The sequence below is a fragment of the Oreochromis aureus genome, linkage group 15 (genome assembly GCF_013358895.1).
Source record: "Oreochromis aureus strain Israel breed Guangdong linkage group 15, ZZ_aureus, whole genome shotgun sequence".
Classification (NCBI taxonomy): Eukaryota; Metazoa; Chordata; class Actinopteri; order Cichliformes; family Cichlidae; genus Oreochromis; species Oreochromis aureus.
This window is the reverse complement of record NC_052956.1, coordinates 26,367,385-26,394,291: the sequence shown is the minus strand read 5'-3', so window position 1 is coordinate 26,394,291 and position 26,907 is coordinate 26,367,385. Positions and strand designations below refer to the sequence as shown.

The 26,907-nt window shown below is 47.0% G+C and overlaps 1 protein-coding gene across 2 annotated transcripts; it reads right to left on the bottom strand.

The window, feature by feature from the left end:
* Positions 1-170: 170 nt before the first annotated feature.
* On the bottom strand, positions 171-22,999 carry si:ch73-212j7.1 (centrosomal protein of 170 kDa protein B). Of its 2 annotated transcripts, XM_031744961.2 has the most exons (19): positions 22,798-22,999; positions 21,199-21,336; positions 20,974-21,063; positions 20,631-20,709; positions 18,810-18,868; positions 18,447-18,564; positions 17,937-18,038; positions 17,302-17,814; positions 15,943-17,021; positions 15,325-15,501; positions 15,029-15,146; positions 13,013-14,737; positions 8,952-9,195; positions 8,702-8,858; positions 7,152-7,289; positions 6,020-6,108; positions 5,552-5,645; positions 5,408-5,459; positions 171-3,126 (listed from the first exon to the last, which is right to left on the bottom strand). In XM_031744961.2, exons 2-19 carry the CDS (start codon positions 21,301-21,303, stop codon positions 2,942-2,944), a joined length of 5,124 nt encoding a protein of 1,707 aa, XP_031600821.1. In that variant the 5' UTR covers positions 21,304-21,336; positions 22,798-22,999; the 3' UTR covers positions 171-2,941. The 2 variants fall into 2 exon arrangements, with proteins under 2 accessions (XP_031600821.1, XP_039454509.1); XM_039598575.1 differs by lacking the exon at positions 7,152-7,289.
* Positions 23,000-26,907: the final 3,908 nt, after the last annotated feature.

Sequence of the window (26,907 nt, the reverse complement as noted above, 5' to 3'; positions counted from 1 at the left end):
CGTTTGTACACGATTTGAGTATGAGTGGAGTCACGTGTCATGATTAAGCTCCTCCTCCTGCAATGTCACTTCCTCTGGGCACGATCACCTTTGACCTCAGCCACACATTAAGCACAGGCCGTCTAAGGTTCTGGTTTTTATTTTCATTTCAATTTTCACAGCACTGAAAAACCACAGAGGCCCAAGACATCTGCATGAGATCAGTTTATTACAAGTGACATGGTGATAAAAGAAATCCCGTCATGATGAAGGCGTTACGCTTCGGATATGTGGACAGAAAGGCTGCGGGCGGCCGCAGGACCGTCAGACATGTGAAATGGTCGATGAGACGTGAGCACACGTTTCTACACCCTGGCTGCTTCTCAGCCGCATGCACTGTAACAAAAGTAAAACACAAAGGCAGGTAGCCCAAATGACCTGTAGCAGCAGCAGTTACATCATCACAGCAACGGCCAATCAGGTGTCTGCTGTGGGTGGCAATGAATTGGTACATTCTGGAAGGCTGCGCCAAAACACCACGAGCAAACGAAGCTCAGCTCCAGCTGCCCTCACAGGCGTTCGGCAATGAAAAAGTGCACATTTGGTGACCCAGCCTCAAACTCTCACCTGCCGCAAGCTACAGGAAACATGCACCTTACAAAATAAAAGTCCAGCTTCTTCAGACACACACATTCCAGTAGATTCAGTGAAATCCTCTTTTTCTCAGCTCTCCTAGCTCACAAGTTGATGTGAGCCTAGCTTAAACTGTTCACCCTCTCTACAGACCACGCCCACTAACGTTGGAGCAAATCCCTCCTGAAGAGGTGCTGGACAGCTCTGCGGCTGGATAAATCCTGGACATACACAGACCCGTCTAATACATCACCTGCCTGCCACTCGCCTGCACTGGTCCTGAGAGTCGCAGCTGGCAGATGATTGGCTGGGTCTGCAGTCCTCGCAACGCAAACGAGCTCCTGGCATGCCGTGTGTGCGCCGCCCACCGATGATGTCTTCACACAGCAAACTTCCTCCTGTGGAGCTATGCTAACACTTTCCCTCTGCTTCCAGGGTTTGTGCTAAGCTAGGCAAATCGCTCAAGAGGGTTTCACTGAGCGCGCTCAACAACCTGCTTCTATCCACACAGACGCCTAAACGAAAACACACACGCGCGTGCGCGCGCCATCCTCCACCTCTCTGAGAGCAGACGGTGCTCTCACAGGTAAAACTCTACATACTTTCTTCATATAAACTTTTCTAACACAGCCGAACAAGAAATTTACAAGAAATTCAAAGATCAGAAATACTCCAGATGAATGGAGTTACACACTCAAGTCCACAACACACAAGTGTATCACAGGTGAGCCTGATCCCGCAGCTCATGCTGCTTGCAGACGAGCAGAACTCAGCGAGCAGAGTCAGCTGAAGCGAGGAGATAAGGGACACGAGCTGCTCATCGATTGGAGAGTGTCAGTCCTGAACTCCAGAACCGAGTCTGCAGCATCTCTGACAGAACAGCTTCGAAAAGAAAAAAATTCAACGTCGAGTTTTTTCTCAGCCGGCAGATGATTGGCTGGGTCCACACTTCATCATCAGGAATATAGCCTGTGCTCATGACATAACGCTGCCAAGCTGGACTCTCTGAGCCCTCACAAATCAGGATGTGGCAAATGAACGGCGGCTTGCTCTGATCAGAGCTGCAGCTTTGTTTTCACAGACGTCTGTGGTCTGCGATTACGGCTCAGCATGTCAGCCTTACAGCTCATTTCATCACCAGGAACACATGAGGAGTCATAATGAAGTGAGGCAGAACTTGTGGAGAACACCTCAGCGTTCCTTTGTTTCACATGACCCTGAACTGTGTTAAGGGGCAGGGCTTTCTATCAGAAACCAGCGTGCCAAACAGAGCCGAGTCTGGTCATCGCATTTCTTTCATTTTAGGTAGAAAGGCGATGCGTTCAGGGACCAGCATGAGTCTGATCATTCAGCACAACCTGACGCAACTTCAAAGCTAATGCACATTCACAGCAAGATGGCAAAAGAAAATGAGGCTGAGCATGTTGGGACAGGCAGCGGAGCACCCAAACATTCAGGAACACAACATTACATCGTTTTTTCTTCTACAGCTGAGCTCAGGGTTCCTTTTCCTGTCTGCACAGCCCTTTCTCTTCATAAATACAGACATAAAAACAGCAACACAATCTATCTGTTCAAATGCAACGCAACAACAGATTATCAAAGCACAAAGTTTATGTATATGTTTGTACATCATCCACGTACTACGGTGGCGAGCGGCTGCTTCATTTTGGAGCTTTGACTATGTTTGCTGAGCTTGTGCAAAGTGGAAGCAGTTCTACAGACATACACTGACCACGAATGAGAGTTAGTTCTGGACAGTTTCAGTGCATCCACACGCCGCAGCTCTTCCACCCTAACAAACACACACCAGAGACGGGTCGTCCCGGTAACAGCCGGAAGGAGCAAGACCGAGCGGCTCCCTGCAAACAGGGAGGGGGCGTGTTTGAGGTCTGTTCACAGCCGTGGTATTTACAGACAAGGATTCATGTGAGAGGAGTCTGCTAGAAACGATGCATGTGGTTCTGGTCCACGGCAGCATTTCACTTAAAATTTGCATCCTTGAAAGTTCACAGCTATGACCTGTGGGACACCGAGATCATCACCTCATCACATCGCTCTGTCAGTTTTGGGTTGGAAACCAATAAATTCAGACCAAAAATTCCACTGATGCACGGCATTTGTCAGAAGCTTTGTAAATATCCATTCTTGCTGCGAATGGATGATAAGTTAGAGGCAGACCTCAAACAGGCCCGCCACAAACCCACACCAGCCCCCAACCACAAATTTACAGCTGAAGTCAGCACTGAGGTGTGGATCTGGGTGTTACAGTCAGAGGTAGGGACTGGTGGATGCACAGTTACTCTTCAGAGGTGCTACAGAGGCCTGATCAGGCCATGTTGTGGGCCCCATCGGGTCCATGAGGCGGTCGTTTGGTGCTTTCGTTGGTGTTGGGGGCTCCGCGAGGTTTGGTGCTGGGTTTCTTCTCCCTTGAGGACAGTCGAGTTTGACTGAGGGATGCTGCGCTGGCTGCTGCCTGAAGACCGCCACCAGGCTCCACAATCGTGTTTATAACTATAACAAGAGCATTACAAGAATATTAACATACCAGGGCCAGCAAGTCCACTTCAGATGGAGTCTGAGCTGATTTATAAGATGTACAGTGCTCAGCATAAATGAGTACACCCCCTTTAAAAAGTACGAATTTAATCAGTAGCTCAATGAACAAAAGAACAATTTCCCAAATTTTCACAAGGCTGAGTTTTATTGAACACTTGTTTAACTCCATAACATGAAAATAACGTTAATAATATAACCTAGATCACAAAATCTTCAGTTTTACTCAAATTGGTTGAAGCAAAAATGAATACACCCTGCAACAAAAACTACTACATCAGGTATTTTGTATGACCACCGTGATTTTCAAGGACAGCACCAAGTCTTCTAGGCATGGTATGAACAAGTTGGCGACATATTGCAACATCTATCTTTTTCCAGTCTTCAAGAATAACCTCTTTTAAAGCCTGGATGCTGGACGGAGAGTGATGCTCAACTTGTCGCTTCAGAATACCCCACAGGTGTTCTATTGGGTTCAGATCAGGAGACATACTTGGCCATTCTATCACCCTGTTCTTCTTCAGAAATGCAACAGTAGCTTTAGATGTGTGTTTTGGCTCATTGTCGTGTTAGAAAAGTGCACGACGACCAAGTGCACGCAGTGATGGCAGCATCTTCTCCTTCAGTATAGAGCAGTACATTGCTGAGTTCATGATACCATCAATGAAATGCAGCTCCCCAACACCAGCAGCACTCATGCAGCCCCACATAAGACCACTGCCACCACCATGTTTCACTGTAGGCACCACGCATTTCTCTTTGAAATCCTCACCTTTATGACGCCATACAGTTTTGAAACCATTAGTTCCAAAAACAGTGATCTTTGTCTCATCACTCCAGATTATAGAGTCCCAGCAGTCTTCATCTTTTTCAGCAGGGGCCCTAGAAAATTCTAGGCGTGCTTTTTTATGCATGGGCTTTAGGAGAGGTTTCCTTCATGGACGATACCCATGCATGCCATTCCTCTGCAGTGTCACGGGAAACGGTCACTCCAGTTTGGCTTTCTACTGCTTTGGCTAACTGCAGTGAACTTGCATGGTGATTTTCTTCAACCCTTTTCATCAGAAGATGCTCCTGTCGAGATGTTAACTTCCGTGGATGGCCTGGACATCTCTGTACAATGGTTGCACTTCCATTTTTCATAAATTTTTGGATCACTTTTGCTACAGAATTTTTACTGATATGTAAAGCTTTTTTGATCTTGTTGTAGCCCTCACCTTTTTTGTGTAAAGAAATTATTTCCTTTCTCAGATTTTGTGACATTTTTCTTCCATGTGGAGCCATTGATGACAGCATGAAATTGGAAGGGCTTTTCTTTGTTAAGTAATGCCCTTTTACAGTCACCTGTCTGCTGGACACCTCTTAAATGAGTCATTAGACTCACCTGTGCTTGAATGCCTGTTAATTTGAATTTTGTAGACTTAAGTGTGGCTTTGTACTAATTTTTGCGACATAGGCTTGAATGAACTTTTTTAGGAAAATCACTTTTTTGTGTGTGCACATAAATCTTGTTTGCAATCAATGGCCCACATTTGTGGGAGTATTTTGTAGTATAGTATCTCATAGAAAATGTTGATTCTGAAAGGAAACTAAAGGTTTTCTGACAAATGTAGTGGGGTGTACTCATTTATGCTGAGCACTGTACTCTCTTTATGGACTGTGTTAAAACAAAGAGAACATTATAAAGAACCACAGTTAAAACTTTAATTCAACTGAAAACTACAATGACAAGGGCTGTTTAATAGTTATGATGTAGATAAACTGAATTCACACTTTTGTACCTAAATTTGAGCCGGCACACACAGGAATGATTCAAGCACAACATTCAACCACTAAATCTGATTTTCTGTAAATATCTATAATTTGGCATCCTAATAAAAAAAAAAAAAAAACAATAATTTTGCTTTACTATATGTTCTGCTGAGTCAGGCACAGTAATGATAATTTAGCACTGAAATCACTTCAGTTAAATGAGCATAGTGGTGGATTAACCATTAGAAAAACATAAAACATGATAAATAATACTGTTAATTAGGGCAACTGTGCCATAAATCTTACACTGTGTGGTGTAATAAATTTGTTGAGCACTGTTCATCAGCTCAATTATTAGGCAGTTCTGGCACTTCTTTGTCTTTTTCTTGTGGTTTCATTAGAAGTTTAAAAAACCCTGTCCCTGAACTGTTTTTGGATTCAACAGACTCAAACTGGACAAAACACACAAATCCAAACCTGAACGTACCTTCAAGCTGCCTCTGAACTCTCCTCAGCTCTTTCAAAATGGAGGTAATTTCCTACAACAGGAAGCAGAAAACGGAGTTTTCCAGATGTTCTGTGAAGTAGCTTTTGTGCTGTTTAAAATCAGCCAATAAATATGGAGATCAACCTTGTTGGAGGTCTTCAGGATGGGGACTTCATTTTCAGTATTGATCTTTGCCTCAATCTCCTCCCAGACCTCTGCCTTGTTCTGGAACAAAACCCTGAGAGGAAGACACTGTCGAGTCAGCACCAGTACTCAGAAACCACAGGGGCACTCCCAAAAGTGCCCCTTACTATACCGACCTGGACCTGAGATCTGAACCCCTAATAAGCCTGATAGCAAGTGAAGGTAACCAAAGAAATCGTCTTTGTTTTACATCTGTGGTCTGAAGTTTAAATCTTTGTCTCACTGTGAGGGGAAACTAGCTGTTCCCCCAGAGAGAGGCTGTACTTGGACTGAATGGTTTGGATAAACATGTGTTGAATGGGAGGAGGTGTTTATTTCTGTTCAAACTAAAAAGATATTGATGAAAAGGGATCCCAACATTTCTCAGGTTTGAGTTGCTACAGCCTCGGGGAGTCAGTGCTTCCTTACTTCATTTTCTCGGCCAGCTGCTCTGTGTTCTCCCGGATGGCCTGAGACAGCTGAGACACTGGATTCAGCATCAGATTGTCCAGAATCACCTAAAAGAGTTCAGAGGGACATGCAGAGGGCAGGAGATGAAGCCAGCGTTGCACCCGTCACGTGGCTCCAGCAGGTTACATCCTGATTTCCCAGCACACCAAAACTAACTGCAGCAGTTGTAGTCATGGTACCGATCATACTGGCTATGTTCACACGGCAGCTCTGTAGGGTTTCATTACTTTTGCATCACATTCTAGTCTTGAAACAATGAATAACAGTGCCTTTGTCTAGAGCCCCGCTTCAGTCTGACCTTTGCATGGTGCGAGCTGTAATGATCCCTGCAGCCTCTAGGTGTTACTATCTGAGCATATAGCACAGCTAGAGTCCTCAGCCTGACGCACCTTCCGGGGCTGAGAAATGAAGCTGGACTTCCTCTGACGTCCAGCACACGCAGCACTGAGTCAGTCTTTATGGACTGTGTTAAAACAAACACATTTACAGCCTGATGCTGATAATTTCCCCTTCATAACACCTGATAGCTGATCACTTGGAGCACCACCATCCCATCCAAATATGGTCACTACAGGAAGTGTCACAGCACGCACATCCATGTTTCAGGCTGCAGTGTACCACAGTCACAATTCCTCCTGAAGTAAGCAGACCAAAATATTAAAACTAGTGCTGTCAGCGTTAATCTCGTTAAAATGACGTTAACGCCATAACCACATTAACGCGGCCAATCTCCATTAGCGAGTTAATGCGAATCACCGCGTGCGTGGGGCTGGACGGCGTTAATGCATTAATGAGCTAACCGCGCTAACGTGTTAGCTCGTCATTTCAACGAGATTAACCCTGACAGCACTAATTAAAACCTAAATATTACAATCATTTTAGTGGTTATTAGTCCCAGCTAACACAAAGCTAAATCTGGGTGTGACGATGGTCAGTGCGATGGGTCACACACACACACACACACACACACACACACACACACACACACACACACACCTTGGCGTTTACTGGTCTGTTAATTACACATGAACATGACCGTGTCGCTACAAGCTGCAGTGTGAACGTAGCCTCAGAGGGATTAGACAGTGACCTCTTCGCGGTTCCACGGACGCCGTTGCTTAGAACCGGTCTCTGGCTCATTCATATTTGCGTCCAGGTCCGAGACAGCAGCAGAACCTGGAGGAACCTTCTGGTAGTTTAAACTGGCCTCAGGGATACGCTGGACCAGCTGGAAAGAGAATAAAAGGAGTCTGACTCCGGTGATGAAACCAGCTAGACGGTGATGGTGGTGCTCTGTGAACGCATGCACCAAGTCAACATGCAGCTGCAATGGTGGAGGCAACAGCGTGTGCAGTGAATTTCAGTGCTGCTGGGAGACAGAGCATAACGACCACAGGGAGGCGAAGGAGGGCGGGAGAACCCTACTGGGCACCAGCCACGGCTTCACGAACTGTTCCAAAACCAGTAACACCAGTTCATTCACGGTGGAGGCCGATGGACGCGATTATCATCAAAACCACTGAGTGAGCGCCAAACAACACCGAGCGGGAAGCGACACAATCGGGGCAGGTTCAGGTTCTTACATCTGATTCAGTCACCTGACGGAGGGGACGGACTCTGTTTGAGACAGGTACGAACGTCAGAGGGTTTTATTCGTCTGTTTATGAGGGCGTGTCAGAAGGAGCCACCGGATGGTATGCTGTGGAAATTTGTTCTCTGTGATGAAGAACTGCTTTCTCTGATTCACACTCTGTGGTTTGTCATTAGCTGCTTTCCGCAGAGGATCACAGGTGGAGTATCTGGCAAATCTGTGAAACAGCCGATAAAAAACACAATAAAGCCTTAAATGTGGTGGCTGTGAAAAGTGAGAGAACAGGCTTACACTACAGGGATCATGACTTCTGATCTTGTTTTTATTGGCACCTGGAGGGTGTAATTACGATTGCCAAAAGGTGGCAGTTAGGGCCCTACAGGCTGTTTGGTTGCCACTGTCAAACCATAGAATCCAAAGAAGCGTGCCGAGCTGTGAGACGTTTTTATTCTCATGTAGGGAGGGTGAAGTAGCACAGGTTAAGCCACCTGTCACCTGGCCTCAGGTCATATTCTTTATGGAGTTGTTTGCTCTCGGTGGACCCTCCGGGGGGCTTCGAGTCCTTGCTCTGACACACCTGGGCACTTGTTCCAGCTCAGGTTTGTTCGGTACCGCCTCAGCAATTTATTATCAATAATCTTTCAAAACACAAATAAAACAAATCAAATGTGCTTCAACACAATCCAACACCAATGAGAAGGGAGTGTTAGGATCAGTGATGGCAGGGGGAACCAATCACAGGGCACGAGGAGAGATGAGTCAGACACCTGAGATGGTCGGACCCCCCATAAGTATGGACAGGATGGCGTCTGCGAGCAGAACAGAGAAATGAACAATGAGTCGAAGCATGACGAAGGCGTTTCCTCCCAGTCAGACCAGCCTCTGAACTGGGAACATTGGAGCCCGCACTGACCTCTGCTGAGCTAATAAACAAGACCTGAAGACACTGCAACACAACACCTGCTGCTAACACTGCCCACACTGCCGCCTGCTAGTCATTGTATGGCCTGTGTGTAGTGAGAGTGTTATGAGGGATTTTTGTGGCCCACCTCCTCCCTGGCGGAGATGGTGGAGGCCGGCGTGTTGGGCAGTGAGCTGGGAGACGTGGTGGTGCCCATGCCAGAGCTCGGCGAGTCCCCATCCCCAGCGACGTCGTGGATTTCCTTCGCCAGGATGGCCAGGTCTTTAGCCAGGTCCTGACTGAGCCTGCAGGGGAAACGCAAACACAAGAACACCATAGAGACGTGAGTGACATCACCTTACCGTGGCACACGTATCAACATGTGACGGTGCTTTTACTTGGCGATCTCAGCACTGTGCGTGGACCAGTTCTGGTACGGGTCAACGTCGTTCTGATCCTCATCCTCCTCCGTTTCCAGGGAGACGGACTTGGTCCTGGTGGCGGGCGTCCGGTGGCTGCGTGGTGTCTGGTCAGAGGTGGAAGGATGGGAGGAGCGTTTGGCTCTGGAGATACCACCACTCGTCTCATATTCTTCGTCAGAGGAAGAGGAGAAGTCCGAGCCCTTCTGTCTGCGACGGGAACCTGAGAACAGCCGGTCATGAGAAACCGCAAACCTCAACTACCAGATTCTGTTTAACTCGATGTTCAGATAAGAGCCAACCATGACTTCCAGAGAGCACCGCTATGCCAACATTCAGTCAGAAACCTCAGACTCTCAGGTGAAGTTTGACATCTGATCCCTGTGAGCCTTTGTCAGTGATAACCCTGACCCTCCCATCTCAGCTCTACGTGATCAAGGTTCAAAAAATGAAATTATTCAATTCAATACTATTTTATATTGTGCTGAATCACCACAGCAGCTGTTTTTAGGTCTGTTCATCATCCGCACAGACCTAAAAACAGTGCTTTCTGTCTAACTCCACACAGCCCTAGGTTTTGCTATCATCAGTGGCAGCCGCGGCCGTGGCTGCCACTGATGATGATGACCTCAGAGTGTTAATAAGCATGTTTGGATGGCTGTAAATGTGACAGAACATCAGATTAAAGTGTCTGCAGGGCGAGGCTCTGGGCTGCAGATGGTATCTGGGTTTGTGTCCTAATTCCTGTTCATAACAAGGGAGCTGATGCTGTTTCCACGTTAATACAAACAGACTCAGCAGCATCAGAAATTGGACGAGATTTCCAATGACAGCAAAGGTCAGCAGGTCCCACCAGAGCAGGGGTGGCCAACCCACGGCTCTCGAGCCGCATGCGACTCTTTGCCTGGTTTCATGCGGCTCTTACGTTCATATCAAAGTTTGTGTTTGTGTTTTGGGGTTTTTTTGTGTTGTTGTTTTAAAATTTGCGCGTTCGCTTCGCTTGAGTTCAATACGGTATTTTCATCAAATGCACATGTGTGTGAGATGAAAATACCGCAAAGTTTCCCAGTAGGAGCAAGTTCGCCCTTAAAATGGCAGGGAAAAAATGCACAGCAAAAAGAAAATATGAAGATGAACACAGGACGTTTTTAACAGAGTGGGAGAGTTTATATTTTTTTGTTGAACGCAATGGCAAGTCATTCTGCCTTATATGTCAGACGTCATTAGCGCATTTCAAAGCTTCAAATCTCCAGCACCACTTCAGCTCACTCCATGCTAACATCAACCAGGAATTTCCAAAAGGGACTGAACTTTGCAAGCACGAGTTGGCCACTTTGAAAAGTCAGGCAGAAAAGCAGATACAGTTTTTCCAAAAATTTACGAAGCAGTCAGAGACCATAATGCTCGCATCCTATCAGCTGGCTTGAACATTGCATGGGTCAAAAAGCCATACAATGAAGGGGAGTTAGTTAAAAAATGCCTCAGTGACGTTGTTGAAATCTTGTCTCCTGAAAACGACAAATTAAAACGCATGGTATCAGACGTCCAACTGTCGCCACACTGTTGAACACAGAATATCGGACATTAACACGGCTATTGAATCACAGTTGCACTCTGACCTTCAAACATGTGAGTATTTTAGTGTCGCATTGGATGAGAGTTGTGATATACAAGACAAGCCTCAGTTGGCAATATTTGCACGGTCTGTGTCAAACGATTGTGTGATCAAAGAAGAACTCCTGGATATTGTGCCATTAAAAGACAGAACCCATGGCATAGATGTGAAAGAAACCATGATGGCTGCATTTGAAAAAGCAAATCTGCCCATAACGAATTTAACTGCAATAGCCACGGATGGAGCACCAGCCATGATGGGATCTGTGAACAGGCTTGTGGGGCTGTGCAAAGCTGACCGAACTATTCCTGACTTTTGGAATTTCCACTGCATCATCCACATGGAGCAACTTGTGTCGAAATCATTGAATTTAGATAACGTCATGAAGCCTGTGATGGGAATCGTCAACTATATCCGCACACATACGCATAACCACAGGCAATTCAAGAATCTCATCGCTGAGCTGGACCAAGGGTTTCCAGGTGACCTGCCGCTGCACTGCACTGTGAGGTGGCTGTCAAAAGGCCAGGTACTCTCTCACTTCTTTGAGCTTTTGGATGCCATGAAACTGTTTACAAGGACTATCCCGAGCTCTCAAACCTCAAGTGGATTATGGATCTGGCCTTTTTGGTCGACATGCTGTGTCACTTGGACAGACTGAACCTGACCCTGCAGGGTAAGTTAAAAATGCTTCCTGACCTGGTGCAAAGTGTGTTTGCATTTGTCAACAAACTGAAGCTGTTCAAGACACATATTCAAAAGGGAGATTTAACACATTTTCCCACTCTGCTAAAAGCCAGCGGGCAAGTCGCCAGCGCTGCCCTGAGTAAGCAAAGAGCCAGATATGCAACGCTGATTGAAAACTTGCACGAAAGCTTTGTGACCCGGTTCCATGATCTACAATTGAAAAGGCCACAGATTACGTTCCTCGTCGACCCATTTAATGCAGAGACCGGCTGTTTGAATGTCCCGCTAGTCACAGATGAAGCTGCGGCTGAGTTGGAGATGATCGATCTTTGTGAGGAGGACCAATTGAAACCTGCTTTAAGGGAAGGGACCATTGAGTTCTGGAAAAGTGTGCCAATGGAAAAATACTCCAATGTCAAACGGGCTGCGCTTAAGATACTGTCAATGTTTGGGTCAACATACGTCTGCGAGTCTGTGTTTTCTACCCTAAAACATGTGAAATCAAAACATCGATCTATTCTGACTGACACTCATGTGAAAGAATTGCTTCGAGTGGCAACAACGGAATACAAGCCAGATTTGAAGAGGATTGTTCAAGGCAAGGAATGCCAGAAGTCCCACTAAACAACATGCATTGTAAAAGAAAAATGCTATTGTAGATTATTATATTTTTGTTTGTGGACTTGGTTGAACTGAGAGTTTGTGTGTGTGAGACAGTGCACACAATGTTCATTGTTGAAAATGACTGGCCTGTGGTTTTAGTACTGTAGGAGTCCATTTCTGTCATTATCATGTTGGTGTGTGACATTTACAATAAATCTGGCTGAGCAGAGATGTGTGTACTTTATGTGCGTGTGTGTGTGAGAGAGAGAGGGAGGAAAGGATGGGTGATGTTCATGTGTGCCCATGCGTATGATGTGGCTCTTTGCGGTAACACAGTAAAAAAAAGTGGCTCTTGGTCTCTGACTGGTTTGCCACCCCTGCACCAGAGAGTCTGTGCTCATGGAGGGTGGGGCAGATTAAGTGCTTTTTACCACGATTCAACTGAACTCAATTTTATTTACACGGCCTCGAAGCACTTTATGCTGTAAAGTTAAAGATGCGACAATGATACGACTCAAACAATTCAGCTCATCATGAAGCTCAAAAAGTGAGACCGCGATGAGGATGTGTTTGCCTGATTTCCTCACATTTGTCCTGGTTCCTTTGAATCGTCTGTTTGCTGTTTCACACCCGTCAGCTGAGGCTTCTCACTCTAACTTTTGACAAACTCAGGTTTGCACAATAAAGTTAATTCTGGTAAACAGATTTTTTTATTTTTTTTTAATCTAACACTCACACCTGGGACACATTGGACTTGCGGTTAGTACCTTGATACGCTGGCATGAGCAATGGCTTCTCGGAGCTCTGAGACTTACACAAGCAGGTTGTTGAATTTAAGAGGAATGAGGAATTTAATTGCACCAGTGAAATGAAATTATTTTCTCAGAATAATTTTTTTTGCTCATGCATTTATCATGACATGATTATCATTCCATAATAAAAGGCCAAAAAATTCAAACTGACCAGTCTTCACCTGTTGGAGAACTGAGCAACTGAAACACCTATGATTAATGCGACTAGACTGAGTGACGGCAGACTCGACCTCTGTCTCTCATCCTGGAACAACTCAGGAGGAACAGCTCGGACTGAAACATCAGGAACCCCCCACATTCAGGGTCAGTAAGGAATAACTCACCGCTGCCGGCATACTTGGCTCCGCTCGAGCGGGTACGTGTCAGAGGTTGCTTCGCTGGAGCTCCGCCTCCTCTGCTAGCTGCCTGCCGGTTGTCACCCACCAATGTCTTCCTGGTGCTGACAACAGCCTCTGTGTTCCGGTTGGAGAAAGTGGGCCGTCCTGTGGAGGATGCCTCGGTATCGCTGGGGGTGGTGAAGGAGCCGGTTCTCTTCCTGGGCATCGCTAAGATGTCCAGCCTGGACAACTTCTTCCCCTCGGTGGACACTTTGGGCGGCGCAGTGATATGGTCAGAATTCTGAGAGCCTCGGTCAGTCTCGGCACCTTCGTTATCTGAGGCTTCACCCAGACGTGCCCGCCGCAGCATTGAGGCTCGGGTCGGCCGTGGTGCCGACAGGCTGTTGGAACGTGTCAGAACCTGCTGTGTCACTGTCCTGGGCGTCTTCCCGTTGTCTTCTTTCTGAAGAGGGGCAATGATTTTTTTGCTGCGGCTGGATGGACGGGACGTTTCGTGATCAGATGATGGGGTTTCGGTCCACTGCAGACCAGACCCCTGCTGGCCCTCAGACAGATCCAGAGAGCCACGATTCCCAGCACTGCGGCGCATCTGGAAGCGCTTCGCTGCCTCTGCCTTATTTGCTGCATTGGCAGTGATCTGGTTTCGGCGTTTCTCAGAAAGTCGCTCACGGGCGCTGAGCTGCTGTCCCTTCTCTTGAATGGATGGACTAGAGGAGGACCTCTCCTTTTGAAGGCTGCTGATGGGAGGACGCTTTTTAGAAGTTGAGCTGACTGGAGTGTTTTTGCTACTCACTTGACTCACCGTGCTAGCCGTGTCCACATCTGACTCACCAGACAGGGAGTCGTCCATGTGGCTGGACGAACCCTCCTTCTTTGAGCTGCGACCTGAACCAGAGGAGGGGAACTTGGTATCCAGAGAGGATAGAGTTCCTTCCTGAAGGAAGGACTGTGCGTCCTGGATGTTCTCCCGCCTCTGCTCCATATCTCTGATGGACGGGTGGCTGGAGATGTGGGGAAGCTTCTTCATCTGGACAGTGTCACTGGGCTGGTCTTTGGTGAAACTCTCCTGACGGATGAAGGATGATGTGCAACTGTCTTTGGTTGGAACTGAATCTTTGTCCTGTGTTTGGAGGTTTGGAGCAGAGCTGTTGGGTTTGACTCCTGTCCTCTTGGGTTCGTGTCCACTCAGATGTCGGATCAGGACAGTGGTAGGGGGAGTTTTTGCTGGGGGGTCTCTTGTCTTCTCAGACTGTACTGGGCTCCGGGCTTGCTCAGGTTTGCTGGAATGGTCTTCCGAACCAATGTAGAAGCAGGTGGATTTGGAGGATGGAGACACTTTCTCCGGACCTCTAAGCTGAGGACCAGTGATCCCTGGAGATACAAATGCAGTCTTGACCTGATTCGTCCTCATCTTCTCTTGAACAGGTCCATCATCTGAGCGACTGGCATCACTCAGGCTGTCTGGGTCCACATCATCCTGAACGGACAGGCGCTGGGTGGAGTCAACTGAGTGGGAGGGACCAGAGGCTCTGTCCAGAGGTTCCTGGCTTTGGTAAGATTCATGGCGAATCATGATGCTTGGGGTGACACCGTCTAGCTTTTCTGGAGGCACTTGGGGCAGCAGCCTTCTTGTCCTGGAGCTGTGGCTGGACTCTGACTCAGAGTTGTCGTAGCTGTAGTTTCCCAACGAAGGGCTCATGAGACGTGAATCTGCAACACAGGTTTAGTCACATCAGCTTTTCATATGAGTTGCTTTAATGTTGCGTAACTACTTTAGTTTCAAAACGATAAGTGGAGTGAAAAATTAGACCATGGGTCCACATGCTCTGAACTGTGTATAGATACATTAATTGTTCACTTACAAAACTGCAAATTACTGATTAATTCAAGACTCCAAGAACATAAACGGAATCACATAAAACTGAGATAACAGCGGCACTTACAATGACCAGGGGCTCTGTGCTCTTTAAACATCTTTAAGGTATTTTTAACAAACCTCACCTTCTAGACATTCTCCTTGAGGTGCAGTGGAACCAGGTTCGGCGTAGCTGTCTGCTAGACTGGCCCAACGTGAAACCCACTTAGGGCCTTCCAGACCTGCAGCATGAGCAGCTGGAACCTGCAGAACAAAATATGATGACCAACACAATTTTCAGGAAGATCAGCGGAAACAAACGTCAACATTTACATGCATATCACAAGGAGAAACAGGGAATAACAACATGGTTCTGTGGGCACTGGGACCACAAAGGTGTTTCTCCAGGTTGTACTTCAAAATTTTCACATTTTCTTTTTACCTGTATGGGGCCTGTTGAAGGGCCGCTGATAGAAGATGGGATAAAGCCATGCAATGAGTCCACAGTGCTACCATCACTAGGCAGGTTAGCGTGCTCATCCTTTCCATCGTTTATGACAGGTCTATACACACCTGTGTTCACACCACTGTACTCTGGAGAATCGAGGACACCAAACACCTGTCAGAGCACAGGGCATGCATGAGGATGGGCAGAAAAAACAAACAAGAAGAAATAGGAAGGATACAAGGGTCAGTGCATCACTAAGAGATGCTGTTTAGATAAGCAACATCAGAATACTTCCAGATACTCTAGGATCATTTCTAATTTCATAAACATTTTTCTATCTGGAAGATTCAGTGAAGACGTGACAACAAAGGTGAGATAATCAGCAATGACACAAGGGTTTGAATACAACAGCACATAAGACATAAGATTTTATCAAAGCCCACATCCCTGCTGAAGAATCATACGGCACAGCACGTGTGCTGTGCTGCACTTTTCCTGCACGCACCACCACTTAAAGACACCCTTTCATGAGCAGCAGGAACAATGAATGCTGCCTCACCCCTCTACTATCACAAAGATCTTATTCATACTATGTTTTCACTGAGACTTCACCTGATCGATCATGTTACGAGCCTCTTCCACCTCTTTGTCCTGCGACTCCGTCTCGATGGTGTAGGTCCCAGCATCGCTCAAGCTGTCATCTTCCTCGTTCCTGGCCAACCTCTGGGTACCTTTGACATCTCCTCCACGGACGGCCATGGGCAGCATGGGGGAGAAGGGAGGTCCAGACGGATGGACTGGAGCGGCAGCTGGGCCTGGAATGTTGAGTGGGACTGGGGTCTTTGAGATTGCTGGAGGCTGTAATGGGGAGGCAGGGTAGGAGACAGAAGATGGAGCTGGAGGTTCTTGTGTGGAGGGGATCCTTGTATGATGAGGCGACACCATCACAGGAGGTGCAGACATTGGTGGAGGAGATGTCTTATCCCTGGTTGGGGAGGAGTCATTACGACCTGAATCCTTCAGAAATTCAGCAGCAAACTCCTGGGCGAGCTTTGACTTCTTCCCAACGCTGCCGAAAGGTCGGATGATGATGCCCGATGAGGAGCGAGACGAGGAAGCTGATGAAGCCACCTCCCCCTCAGTCTTTTCTCTCTTCAGAGAGCTTGACCTCTGAGGGCCGCCATGGCTCTGGCCCTTCAGAGGAACCGTCACCTGCTGGGTGGGAGGGATGTGGCCGTGCACGGATGCTGGCCTCTCGCCACCTTTCCGCCGCTCCAACTTGGCTCTGAGTGTGGAGTATGAGTCAGCATGGGCGGGGTTATGGGTGAAGGACTGAGAGCGCTTCTTGCGTGGGTTGTCATCAAAGAACTCAATGATGAAAGCTTGCTGAGTGAGGTGCTCAGGGGGCCCCTGTTTGGGAAATTCGGTGGGTGACAGAGTTTTAGGAGGGCTCTGGGACAGGGGCCTCTCAGGGGCCACGGGTGAGGCAGAGGCCTGTCTGGGTGGAGAATACTGCAGTGGTTGGTGTAGCTGACTATGGATGGACTGGCCTGATTGGATGGCCTGCTGCGACGCCTGGGACAGCTCTGATTGCACAGAGTGCTCAGTGCGGACCGAGTGGTGGGATTTACTCCTTCCTTTGAGAACTGGGTCCTCTGAGTCACTCTGGGTCCCATCCTCATGGTGGTGACCTAAAGACAGAAATAAAGACGTCAGTGAGTGCTAGCTTTTGAACTTTGAAGCTCAAAGGTCACAAGTGTATGACTGAAGCTTTGATAGCCTCAAACGAAGGCAAAAGTTTAGTGGGGTTCAGTAAAATCAGAGAAATATCAGAAGATTCAGGGACCGTGTGTCAGTAAATTGTTAACAATGAAGTGCTGGACAGGTTTTATCACCAGCAGGAAGCATAAACCCCGATTACCTGTGAATGACAAACACAGGTATGGTCCGGAACACAGGTGCAACTCTGACCTTTCAGGGTCTTGATGTTCATGGCGAGGTCACTCTTGGTGCTGTAAACGTCTTCAGACGGCGGGCGTCTCTTCATCATGCTTACATCACTGTGGACCAGCCAGTCAGCCACCTTGCTCTCTGCTGACATCACCTCTGCAGGTGTGGCCATGATGGCTGTCTTGGTGGGTGTAGCCTGCGGCTTCCTCTGGCGAGTGGAGAACTTGGTGATGTGGTCTTTAATCTTGATCTTCCCAGGCATGCAATCATCAAACTCAATGGTAAAGGAGGCGTGGCTCTGAACGACAGGCGGAGTTGGAGTGGGAGGTGAGGGTGGGGCCGGGGGCGTGTCAGTGTCCTTGGTGGGGATCTCATGGAGCTCCGCCCCTGAGGATTTAGGGTGCTGGAAGTCCTTGGTGGGGATCTCAAAGTAGCTCGGCTCACGATGGTACGAAGGGAAGGCGGTCTTTGGCTGACAGTCTGACAGCGATGCAGAAAATTCTGGATCTGCAGATGGAGCGTCTTTCTGAACATCTGACAGAGAAAAAGAGACGACATCTCATCAACATCATCAATAACGCACCATCAGCTCAATTTAGCTTTATTTATATAGAACCAGTTTACTGCACTCCTCCACTTTATTAAGGTGTGCGTACCTGAATGTGGCTCATCGCTGGTTTGGACTTTACTCCCATAATCCTCCTCTCCCCACCAGGAAGGCTGGCCATACAAAGGAGTGGGCCGACACACCGGCGCCTCTGTCACAGAAACGTGTGATAGGTGAATGTGATGACCAATCAGGGTGACCAGAGGAGCGTGAACAAACAGCCGTCGCTGTTATAATTATGAATTTCTGGTTTGTTATTAAAACATTTTCCTGAACGAGCAGATTTACAGTAAAAAATACATCAGAACAACCAGCAACACATCGTCTGAGTACAGGAACACACATTGGCCAGACACCTGATCCAGTACTTTTTAACCCTTCACCAGGCTTTCTGGTGCAGGGTTTTGTATTATAATATGTTTTGTATAGTGCAGTATATTTTTGACCCTGTGTGATGTCAAGATTTTGTGTTATTGCTTGTGTTTTGGCCAGTATAATAGGAGTACTTTTTCTTTACACAGTATTTTTACTGCCAGTACTGTTGCTGTATTATTTTTACCCTGTGCGAGGCTCTTGGTACTCTGCATTTTCTCGCCTCTCGTCCGCTCGTCCACGTCGCTCTTCTTCATCTCTGAAGGCTTTAGGCTCATCTGCAGCTGACTGCTGTACTTCTCATGCTGAAACAGAAGAACGAGGCAAAAGTACTCACGGTACTGCAAACTGCATGTACCCATGGTATTGCATGTGCTCACAGTACTGCATTTAATCACAGTACTGTACATGCTGTGTGTAGTCATGAGAAATTCATGATACATGGAGTAGTTTTGGAAATGCAAACTAAATGCAGTTAAAGAAGGAAATTAAATAACACCCTCTATGCAGTAATTTGTACACTAGAAAACACACACACACACAAACCAACCTTTAGGGCCTCCTCTGGGACTTTGTGTTGACTTTTCTCCAGAACGTAGACGTGAGAATGTGAACAACAGCTCAGAAAAATATTAAAATTATCACACACAGAGACATCTACACACAGACAGACACACAGTAGCGGTTTTAGATACGGGCGACACGGGCGGTTGCCCGGGGCGGCATCGTGGTGGGGGGCGGCATCACGGGCATCGGCAAAAAAAAAAAAAATTACTCGTATTCATGCTGCCCCGACATGATGCCATATTGGGGATGTCATAGGCACCGATCGGTTTTCTATCGCCCATCTGCTGGGAGTAAGGGCGCCCTCCGTTTGCGAGGTGCGCCTGCTGCTTGCGGCACAGGGAGGAGAGGGCGGGGCGGCGGGGGATTCTCTGGCTGGCTGGAGCAGCATCTAATAACCAACTCGCAAAATAAAACAAAATAAAAACAAACCAACAAACATGAAAACACCAGACATCATGATACAGACTTATAATTTGCACCGATGTTTTTTCAAAATTCTATACGGGAAAAGTGAGCGCGAGAGCCCTCGGTGCGCCTGCTCGCTGCTGAAGTCAAAGTAAACTTTATTGTCATCTCTGTTACATACAGTCCAGTATAAAGAGACACGAGACGACGAGGCTCCAGTTACAGCAGTGCAAGTAAACAAACAATAAATATAAGAAGAGTAAGAAAATAAATATACACTTTAGGACTCGGGGTAAAGGGATCAATAACAATTTAACATTTAAAATTTACAGTTTAATGATTTAAATTCTCACACACAACCCGTCGAAAGGGAGGGGGGGGGCTGCTTCCAAATAGAGCACATTTCATTCATAATGTTGTAAATCCAAGCCCATTATGGATTCGTGATCTGAATACTGGGTTGTGCGAAATCCCAGAATAAACCCTAGACAAAGTGAATCTGTGAACTAAGATGTGGGTCTGTTAGATTATGTTGTGGTGATCCTCGGGTTGGTGGATTTGTGTTCATACTGGAGTGCAAAATTAAAACCAAGATGGACAAGAAAAGTTCAAAACCATCAGGTGCTCAGTTTAGAAAAAAGAGAAAAGAGGAGGAGGAGAAACGAGCAAAAGATACAGGTAAGCAGGTCATGTATCCTGAAACAATCAGAATCAGAATACTTTATTAATCCCTAAGGAAATAATGTGGGTTACAGTTGCTCCAAGAAGAAATTGTTAAAATAGTAACAGTAACAGACTAAACTCCAAACAATACATTGTGTTACAGATTTTACCCATTTAAGAAATAGCACTAATATGTACAGATCATTCAATTATAAATATCAAGGTATAAAGAGGGGATTATAAATAAATATCAAGAAAATTGACAAGAATATTACAGAGCAGAAAAGAGTGTGTGTAAAAAGGGTGTAACTATTGCAGTGTTTACAGTGTGTTAGATGGAGAAGTTGTACAGGGAGATGGCCTCAGGCTTTTGGACTGTGTTCAGAATAATATTAATTAGCCATTATCAGTTGTTGATTTGTCCTGTTCTCATTGTATGACGAATTATGATGGCTGTTTGGTAGCTGTTTGCATACTATGAATACTCTCTCTCTTGTCATATATGTGTGTGTGTGTGTTTCTCTGGTGAAATTCAGTATCGTTCCGACAACAGTTTTATGTTAATCTACAATCCTTAATATGTTTTATGTGTGTGGTGGTGTGTTTGGGGGCGCCAGAGGAGTGTTCGCCTTTGGACCGCCACTGCAGACACACACACAAACACATACACGCACAGAAACACACATACGCACGCAGACACGCGCACACACAGTGAGTGTGTGCGTCTGAAGGATATCGTATCCAAAGCGGATGATGTCAGACAGTTTGAGGGTAATGTAGGTCTGATCAGGAATCCGCAGGTCATTTACAAACGTCTGCAGGAAACAAACAAACAAACAAACGTCCAGGTGAAACTTTCTGATGATGATGATGAAGTCCATTCTGAAGGTTTTCACTCTTTTGTGATTTTACAGTTCTTGCCTGTTTAAATTAAAGTGGAATTAATTTTTTTTTAAAGTTAATAAAAAAAAATCTTTGTACTGTGACCTCTGACCTTAGACATCACCACCCCCTACCCGTGTTTGCTGCTGATTGGTGGATACCTATGATAATGTACTGATATGCTGTGTATGGCTCACCCCATTGAGGCTGCCCAGGTCCTTCACCAGGTGTTCATCTGTGGTCGGGTTGTAGTTGATGACAGCGTGCTGTTTGTCCACACTGCGAGACTGAGACACACACACAACTCTTTCTGCTTACTTTCACTCCGACTCAAACAAGACACCATTACAACTTCCTTTTTCAGACCAACCTAGAGGGAGGCGATTTCTACTAACCCGAACACCTGCACAGGTCAGCCTCACCTGAAGCATCAGCTCGCAGTCCTCTCGGCCCACAAAGATCATCTCTCGGGGGAGGCGGTGTCGAGTCCCCGAACTGCTTACCAGGAACCATGATGTCACACTCATCTTCACAGGCCTGCTGAGAAACCCCAGAGCATCCTGGGAAATGAAGACAGAGGCAGGTGATGCAGGTGAGGTTGTGCGGGCCTGTTGTGCCACCATGACAGATTTTTAATATTTAATCAGACAAAATGAGTAATTTCAGACGATCCTGCTCTTACTGATTTGTGTGTGTGTGAATCCTGACAGCCGAGGCACCCGCAGGTGTGTAGTCAGGTCCAAAAGGACCTGCAGGTTGTCCACACCAGCCTGAGTCTGAGGTTAAACACCTTCAGCTTTCATTCAAGCACTGAATGAACTCCTACAGACATTTTTATTCACAGTGCTCTGATTACAGAGGCTCGGCATAGAAACGGGGTCATGCAGTCAAATATGTGATATTTATTAAAAACACAGAGCATGAGCAGGTCAACTGTTCATTTCATCTTTAGAGTTAAACGTTGAACTAAAGCAACAGAAAAAATAAAAACGGGTCGGTCCTCGCTGACCAGCAGAAAATACACAGAAAACACGAGCGCATTATAAAACATTTAATTTGAAATAATGGCTCAGAGATGATTCTGTTTCCTTGGAACAGGTTAAAGATATTTCCTATTTCTAACAGGAAATATCCATCGGTCAAATGACCATATGATCTCGCACACACACACACACACACACACACACACACACACACACACACACACACACACACACACACACACAGGTGAGAGTCACTGACATGAAAACTTCACTGCTTTAGTGTTTTTCTGCACATATACTGCCGTATCATCAGTACTGTCAATACTTTTGCGTGAACCACACAAACAGATGAAGTGAGAGTTTGGAGTTTGAGCACTGGGTTTTTTTATGCAGGAGCTCTCACAGACACAGCTGAAGGAAAGATGAAGCTCCTCTGTAGCACAGACAGCAGCACCACAGATGCTCTGTCCAATCAGAGGCTGACACACGGGCAAACATGGAGTAGATCAGCTCCTCCATCAGTCACTGAGGCTTCACATCCACTCTGGAGCGCTGCTGTGAAGCTCTGCCGTTCTCAGGAGGTCAGAAGTGATTCCATAGGTAAAAAGTCTGGGGAAGGGAGGCGGGATCTTCCTGTTCTTCATCACGGCATAGAACCAGTGAAGAAAACTCAGTGCTGCTCATGATGTGGACAATTATGCACAACACACACACAGACACACACACACACACACACACACACACCACACATAAACACACAACCACACATAAACAGACAACCACATACACAGACACACACACACACTGAGCTGATGCTGGAGGAGAGAAGCGGCTCTTCAGCAGCATTTCTCCAGGCCTCAGCGCCTCTCGCCAGTTGCTGCCCGGCTCCTCCTGTCCGGTTCCAACAGACCAACGGACGTGTGTGTGTGTGTGTGTGTGTGTGTGTGTGTGTGTGTGGGTGGGGGAGTTACAGACAGATGACAGACAGGCTCTCCTCCTCCTCCACGCCCTGCCCTGCCCCTCCTCCTCCTCTCTTACCTCCGGGCTCTTCCCCGCTGCTCTCCGCTTCTTGGATCCGGGGCTGGCGTGCTGCGGGGCGGGCAGAGCATGAGCGGGTCCCGTTAACCGGACTCGGACGGACTGGAGCGGCTCGGCTCCGATGATGCTCTACAGCATCTCCTCCTGACGCACCCGCTGCGTCAACACGCACCGCGAGAGCGACCACCGCACCGGAAGAGCTGCCGGGACCTTCACAATAAAAGCCCGCACCTGATAATATGCCCAGTGAGGTTCGACCAGGTTTTATTAGAAAAAATAGAATATTACAGTCCACTGCAGCACCGACAGAGTCTGAGGCAGGTACACTGGGGCTGGCTGTCACATTACCTTGTACTGCCACAGCAGAGGGCGCTGTGGAGCTCTGTTATCATACAGCTGGCTTGGCAGAGGTCAGAGGTTAGACTCAGAGGCGCTATGTTGTAGTTTTGGTGAGTCAGACTGAATTTTCATGTTGTTTTTGTAAAGTTCACACAAAACTAGTCATTGATTAAAATGAACCAGTGTTTCACCTGCTGGCTAAAGTCACGTGGTAGGCAGGATTCTGCAGATTGTACCGGTAGGGTTGGTGTGTGCTGAGCCAATCCAGCGGTGCACACCTCTCACGACTGACTCAAATGGCTAAGTGGCACGTCAGACCTGCATGCAGTGTTGCCAACTCCTCAGTAAGGAAAATCGCTATTGGTTGTCCTAAAAGTCGCTAGAAGTCGCTAAATGACGTCATCACCTAATTTGCATAATTGGTCATACTAATATAATTGTAACCTACGTTGTTGGAGACAGAAATAACATCGTGGAAGAGACAAAGTGAGTAAAAAAACATCCTAAATGCATTTAGAGTTTATTTAGAACTACAAATTAAATTTCTTTTAGCAATTATTGTTTTTTTTAATGTCACAATTCCAACCCTGCTCCTTTATCCGGGCTTGGACCGGCAAAAGTGACCCGAAATAGGCACTCTGGTGGAGTTACTTTGTGTGTGTGTTTATAAGTAGTTTTAAACCTTGTGATCCACAAAACAGCATAAGAGTAAAAGAAGAACTGACTGCGTTACAGGACCAGCTGCTTGTTGAGAGTAAAAGCGATATGCGCTTTCACGTCTTTTTTTTAGCGACTTTTCTTAGAAAAAAAGTCGCTAGGGGGTCTGAAAACTCTCTAAATATAGCGACAAAGTCGCTAAGTTGGCAACACTGCCTGCATGATCCACCAAGACTTAAACCGGAGAGCAGCTCAGAGTCGCTTTGATATACTGTAAGTCCTGCGCACGGAAAAGCACGGCCCCCTCAGCGTTGGTCTGCTGAGGAGCGATGATGGAGGATAACTCATGTACGAGTAAAAAGTGTGACCACGCGAGCAGCTTCGTCACAGCAGACCTGACTGCAGGTGTGACCGTGACAGAACGGCTGCCCTCGGCCTGCACTTATTGTGAAGGCGGGTCGGTTTCCGGTCGCGCGCTCGGCGGTGTGAGGGTTTTCGGAAGACCTGCTTATCGATAATCAGCACAGATTCTTCTGATCGATCAGCTCAGCTTGCGGGCAGAGTTCACATGGAGCGCCGTCGCTTCAGTACGGGAAGCGCCGGTTTTTGCGTGACGTCACCGCAGCGCTGACACGGGGATGAGGATGATGACGTCATCCACACGGCTGCTGTCTATTGTAAAAATGAACACATAAGCAAACACGTGAATAAGCACGTGCACGTCTCTGGTGGGTGGCTCTGCGTGTGACCGTCTGTGAGCTGCAGATGAAGAGTCCACCTCACAGGTGTGACTCAGCTGCTTACCTGAGCTGTGTGTGTGGGGGGACACACCAATTCAGTTTTATTTATACATGCTCAAGGCGCTTTATATTGTAAGGTAGACCCTACAATAATACAGAGAAAACCCCAACAATCATATGACTCCCTATGAGCAAGCACTTTAGCAACAGTGGGAGGAAAAAACTCCCTTTTAACAGGAAGAAACCTCCAGCAGAACCAGGCTCAGTGAGGGGGCGGCCATCTTCCGCGACCAGTTGGGGTGAGAGAAGGAAGACAGGATAGAAGACATGCTGTGGAAGAGAGCCAGAGATTGATAACAAGTATGATTCAGTGCAGGGAGGTCTATTAACACATAGTGATTGAAGAAGAAACACCCATCATGGGTGGATGCATCTGGGAGTTATTTTTTCTAAACAGGCTCAGATTTGACCAATCAGATTACTGCATATAGCAATGAGCACACTCGTGGCTCAAAACCTGGAACTGAAAGTCCAACAACGTGTTGGTTCTCGGACAGCTGCTGCTCTGTCTGTTGGCCTGCAGACACGGCCTCACCTGCACTGGTCATGGACCAAAGCTTCCACCAGGAACCTGTCCCACCACTGCTTCTCTCATCATTGCCATAGAAATGTACAGTACATAGTCAGCATTCAGAATGTGTAAAGGCCTTGGATGCTGAGAAAATCACAGCAGCTCCTCGGTGCAGGTGAGTGTCAGGTGAGCACAGGAGCTGCTCGCTGTTTCAGGATGTGAGGTTTGAAAAGGAAAATAGCTTTAGAAGAGCACGCAGCAACACGACATATGAGCGGGTGGAGTGAGGTATGTGGTCTTCACACCCTGTTCTCTCTACACCAGCGGTCCCCAACCCCCGGGCCTCGGACCAGTACCGGGCCGCGAGAGTTGAGGCTCAGGTGTGAAATGTATGGTTTGCAGGTTCTTTATCGGTTTTCAGTGTTATTTTGTTATCGTTTTTATCGTTAACTCTGTTTTCCTGGGTCTTTTCACGTATGTTATGAATAAATCTTCTTTTTTTCCAGTACCGGTACTAGTTTTATTTTGTTGTATTTATCCGCGACACCTTAAAGGCCGGTCCGTGAAAATATTGTCGGGCATAAACCGGTCCGTGGCGCAAAAAAGGTTGGGGACCGCTGCTCTACACCATCGGGGCAGGGGGCTGGGAGAAGTTGGCAGTCTGGCTGGGGCCTGGGACCCTGGGCCTTCCTGCGGCTTCCAGGCCGGGGGCAGCCTTTTCCACCCCAGGGAAAAGGGTAACATCTCCTGGGTCTGGAGGTTGATTTCCCCCCTGGGGGATACGTTACGGTGATACCTGGACCTGGGAGTATAGAGTATGTTTGGGGACTGTGAATGGGTGTATAGTGTTCATTTCTGTCTGTCTCCCCATTGGGTGAGTATTTGTATTTATGTGAATGAGGATTGGAATGTATGCTTGTGTCTGTGTGTGCCATTCTATCTATGTCTATGTGTCAGGTCGAGTCTCCACCTCCGCGTCTCTGGGAAAATCTCAGGCCCTCCAAGGTATGGAGGCCTGTCTCCACCCACCACACTCCCTGCCGGTGGCTGATGCCCTCAGTCGTCGGTGCGTTGGTAGTTATCAGTGTCCTGGGCTGGGCGCTCAGGGGCTCTCCTCAGCTCTTTCTGGGAAGGTGGCGCGGTTGCCTCTCCGGTGGTGCTCCTTGGGCTTTCGCACTCTGGGGGGCCTGGGTCTCCTCCATGTCTGCTTCATGCTCTGGGGGGCAGGGCTATGGCTCCCCACACCCTCTAGCAGATCATTACATGGATAAACCTTTTTAACTCAAGCGTGCTTATGGGTGTACACATGGGTGCTCACAGACACAAACTGTATCTTTCTTGGCTGCTCCTTAAAGCATATCGTGAGCTGTTGGTCTTGCGTGGTGCTCAATAACATTCAATATTTAATATTTACTGTTACTTACACGTAGCTAGGTTGTTGCTTTGACCTATGTTTTGTGTTGTTTTCTTTTTTCTTCTGTTAACAGGTGATCCAATGGTGATCTTAGTGTCTTTTCTTACTGTCCCCCGATCCCCTCTGTTTTTCTTTCCCCCTTTCTGTCTAATTGTCTGTCCAATTTGTAATAACTTAAAATTAAATAAATAGATAAATAAATAAATAAATAAATAAATACATAATAATAATATAGATCAATCAAGTGGACCAATATCCCATTGCCACATTTTCTCCACTTGAAAAAATAAACCCGTTGGGCATCTTTCCTGGCCTTCAGACAACAATTCTGATTGCTAAAGTACCGAACAGGGCCAGAAAAAAAAAACAAACAAAAAACAAGACTCATC